The following is a 4,057-nucleotide window of genomic DNA, read 5'->3' as shown; positions in this document are numbered from 1 at the left end:
GTGGTTAGGGTTAGTTATAGGTGGTTAGGGTTAGTTATAAGTGGTTAGGGTTAGTTATAGGTGGTTAGGGTTAGTTATAGGGAGTTAGAGTTAGTTATAGGTGGTTAGGGTTTGGGTTTGGGTTTGTAACAGTTCTGTGTCTTATTATTGATCACAATCACCAGCATGACTCCACTGATGATGAAAACAGCAGAGCACTCATCAGATGGTCCTTGAACACATCATGTGTTTACACGTGGTTCTGTTGGAAAATGAACCAAATCTGAGCCTCAAACTGAGACATTTCATCAAATCCCTTTGTTCTGCTGGAGCTCCTGTGGTCTCCTGGTGTCAGGACCCCCCAGCCTCAGACCCAGTCCTGGCCTGTCTCCCTCTTTTTCTCCCTCCTCCCTCTCTGGCTCTCTGCATCTCAGCACTAATCATCAATCACCTTCAGCTGCAGCTCCTGTATGGACTCTGCTCATCCCACCTCGGCCGGCCACACCGGAGACCTTCCTCCTGCCTGCATCCAACCGGTTTCACTCTGGACTCCCCGGGCCTGTCTGCCCCCTGTGTTTTGCCCCCTTTGTGAGTACCCCCGTTTGTTTGAGGAACTTCATTTGTTATCTTGGATTTCATTTGGTTTTTTGCCCTCAGTTCTTAGTTTGGAGTTTTTCTAGTTTCGTCCTTCCACTCAGTTTTTTTTGCACTTTAGTATTTGTGTCCAGTTTTACTTCTCATGTGTTAAATCATTTCACACTGAACCAGCCTGCCTGCTCTGGATTCCCCCCGTGACACCTGCTCCTGCACATGTTGAACTATCTCCATGTTCCAGACTTGTCCTCTCTGCTCTAACCCGAAGCCGTCAGCTGTAGGAAGATGTTCCACCATCAGCTGAATGTGTCTCCACCGACCGGCTCCTCTGTTCTCTGGTTCTGACCCGTGCTGCATTCATGTATTGATTTAGGATTGATTGATTTTCCTCTCAGTCTGAGTCTGTGGACTTTGGTTTGTTTTCCTGAAGAAGCACTTGTGATGTGTTCAAGGCCTGTTGGACGGTTGGCAATCTGCTGATTCTTTCAGCTCTGGCTGTTTAACTGGAGCCGTCGTGCTGTTTTTCAGAGATAACGTGGTTCAGTCAAAGTAAACCAGATCAAAGTGCGCAAACAGCGACTCAGCAGTTTGGTTGTAAAGCAAGCAGCCGAGATACTTACGTTCATACGTGAGCCAGAACTGCCTCTGAAGAACCAACAGAACACAATCAGAACCGTTCTACAGGCTGTTCTCATCAGGAATCTGACTTTGTTGTTCATCACAAACTGGTGTGACTGAGGTGTTAAACTGGTTCAACTGGGATCTTTCTGACCGTCTTGCTGTCGTCCTCGAACACCTCTCGAGCCTCCTCGTAGTCGCAGATTTCCTCGATGCATTCGCGCTCCAGGTTTCCTTGTTGCAGCTCCTCCAGGAAGCCGCTGTTCGCTCGCCGCCGCCGCAGCAACGAATCGGCTTCCGGCTTCTGCACAAACACTGAACCAACATCGGATCACATGAAAGTGTTCTGGCGTTGAAAAGCAGAATCAGAACACTTCAGTGTGCTGATCATTGATACCAACAACTCATTCACTGCTTTTCTGTTAACTGTCACCAAATATTCGGAGATTCAGTCTCGCTGGAACGAACGCTGAACGTTCTCCAGAGGATTCGCTTGAAAAGTGACCAAAGTGTTTCAGTGAATATTTTTCAAAGAAAAGCTGAAATAAATCTTTTTTATGCTCATTTTTGCCATGAAGGGCTCAATTTTCACATTTGAATTAAAATTACAAAATAAACTGTTTAATTATATGAAAGTATTTAACTACAAACGAGTGAAATGTTCAGACCTGCAGCAGCAGCGACGCCTAAAAGCAGAATCCAGCAGCAGCTTCTCCGCAGCATGACGCCGGCTTCCAGGGCGACGACGACACGGCCACAAAACTGGGCTTCTCTAGGCCCCGCCCACTGACCATGTGTAGGCCCCGCCCACTGACCATGTGTAGGCCCCGCCCACTAAGGGGTCAGGGAACAAATGGGGAACTAATTTGACTTCTGGCCTGCAGTTCATCTGACCTGAAGTCAGAACCAGGAGGGCAGAAGTTTCTGGATGTGGTGGAAACGTTGTGGAACTTTGTGGTTCTGATTTGGGTCATTGTCCTGACAGTTCAAAGAGTTTTGACACTTTCTGGCTCATTTTGGGTTCCGTTGGTTTTTTTATTGCAGCGACTCAGTTTAAAGAAACAGAGTTTTATCCACAAACTGTTTAATCAGGTCAGTTACAGAATCAATAACAGTCGATAAAGAATCAATAACAGTCGATAAAGAATCAATGACAGTCGACAAAGAATCAATAACAGTCGATAAATCCTCAGTTTTCCTTCCCTCAGCTGGTCGTGTTGGTCGCCGGAGCCTCGGTGCTGTTTCTATTGGGTTCTGGTGGTTCTGTGGTTGTGGTCCGGTTGTGGATCCAGTCCAGGTAGTTGGACACGCGGGTGTAGATGCCGTAGTTTCCGGGTCGGGCGCAGCCCTTCCCCCAGCTCACGATGCCCAGCAGGAACGCCGTCTTCTTGTAGCGGGTCACCAGCGGGCCGCCGCTGTCGCCTTTACATGAGTCCTGGCGGCCCTCGATGTATCCGGCGCAGAACATGTTCTGGGTCAGCGCCACGCCGCTCTGCTCCACGCAGTCCTGCGTCCGGATCCGAGGAACCTTCAGGCGTCGCAGCAGGTGGGAGGTCGGTCCGTTCTCACTGCGACGCCCCCAACCGCTGACCGTGTGCAGCCGGACCGCCCAGAGCTCGCGCTCGGCCAGCGGTCGGGTCGGCAGGCAGGCCGGGACGGCGAACGGCGTGAAGGTGATCGGAGACGCCAGACGCAGCAGCGCAATGTCGTTGTCGGCGGTTCTGGGTTCGTAGTTCTCGTGGAGGAGGATCTCGGCGACCTGGACCAGCTGCTCGCTGCCTTCGTGGACCTGAGTGTTGTGTTCGCCTGCAGACCAACGGCAGAAACCAGACTCATCAGGTTCAGAAGGTTTTACTGCAAAGTTCTCCTCCAAGAAGTGAAACTAAACAGGACCGACGGGGTTCTGGTGGTTTTCATGTTCGGAGGTAAATTACAGACAAATTATCGTCCTCGATCCATTTACCGGATCTTCAGGACTCATACCTGCGACCACCTTCAGGAACTGGACCTCAGTGTTCTCCAGGCAGTGCGACGCCGTCAGGATCCACGTGGGTTTATAGATCATTCCTCCACAGAACCCTTTGCCTTTGTACAGCAGCAGAACCTTCAGAGAGAACCGGCAGCAGGTGAACACTGTGGTTCTGTCGGTTCTGTTGGAGCAGAACCCGGAGCAGAACTCGACCTACCTGCCACGGACATTCACCTCTCGGACACTCGCTGCCGCCCACAATCCGGAGGTGGTTCTGCTTCTCTTCCCCCTGCAGGACCGGAACCATTCCGCACGCTATGGCCTCTGGAACAACAACAACATCAACAAGAGCCCAACTGTTCTCATCACCAGGTCCAGCGGCTCAATGTTCTGCAGGGTTCAGGTTCTACAGAACATCGTCTGGTATTAACCTTCAGCCTTGCAGCTCCGTCCGTCCTCGTCCAGGAAGTATCCGTCTGCACACGAGCAGTTCAGTCTTCGTCCGTCCACGTCTTCTTCACAGAAGTGTTCACAGCCGCCGTTGTCCAGGTAACACCGGTCCGTCTCCACCTGGAACTCTGAGAACGTCTTCAAAGTGAAACCCGAGAAACGTAAACAACACGACAGAAGTAGCTTCAAAGCGTTAGCTTCAGCACCAAAGCACCGGCAAGCGCTGCACATGGTAAATACACAATGATTTGTGTTGGTTGTTGTTGTGTTGTTGTGTTGTTGTGTTGTGTTGTGTTGTGTTGGTTGTGGTGTTTGAGGTGTGTTGCTTGTGTTGGTGTGTTTGTGTTGCGGTTGTGTTGTTGTGTGGTTGGGTTGTGTTGTTGTGCTGTGTTGTCGTGTGTTGTTGTGTTGTGTTGTTATGTTACGTTGTGTTGTGTTGTGTGGTTG

The 4,057-nt window shown here is 50.4% G+C and overlaps 2 protein-coding genes across 2 annotated transcripts in view; both read right to left on the bottom strand.

The window, feature by feature from the left end:
- The window catches only part of f7i (coagulation factor VIIi), a 7,364-nt gene extending 5,450 nt beyond the window's left edge, over positions 1-1,914 (bottom strand). Inside the window, exons 1-3 of the mRNA XM_008294321.1 lie at positions 1,860-1,914; positions 1,346-1,506; positions 1,194-1,218 (exon numbers count right to left, since the gene is read on the bottom strand). Of these exons, the coding sequence (XP_008292543.1) occupies positions 1,194-1,218; positions 1,346-1,506; positions 1,860-1,914 (241 nt within the window). The remainder of the gene's footprint in view (positions 1-1,193; positions 1,219-1,345; positions 1,507-1,859) is intronic.
- A 288-nt stretch (positions 1,915-2,202) lies between these two features.
- LOC103366569 (uncharacterized) overlaps positions 2,203-4,057 on the bottom strand; it is a 9,177-nt gene continuing 7,322 nt past the window's right edge. Inside the window, exons 13-16 of the mRNA XM_008294338.1 lie at positions 3,592-3,738; positions 3,378-3,484; positions 3,175-3,295; positions 2,203-2,997 (exon numbers count right to left, since the gene is read on the bottom strand). Of these exons, the coding sequence (XP_008292560.1) occupies positions 2,396-2,997; positions 3,175-3,295; positions 3,378-3,484; positions 3,592-3,738 (977 nt within the window). The 3' untranslated portion in view covers positions 2,203-2,395. The remainder of the gene's footprint in view (positions 2,998-3,174; positions 3,296-3,377; positions 3,485-3,591; positions 3,739-4,057) is intronic.

Source organism: Stegastes partitus, unplaced genomic scaffold, assembly GCF_000690725.1.
Source record: "Stegastes partitus isolate 25-593 unplaced genomic scaffold, Stegastes_partitus-1.0.2 Scaffold954, whole genome shotgun sequence".
NCBI lineage: Eukaryota > Metazoa > Chordata > Actinopteri > Pomacentridae > Stegastes > Stegastes partitus.
Note: the sequence above shows the minus strand (reverse complement) of the source record. Positions and strands in the feature narration are given on the sequence as shown.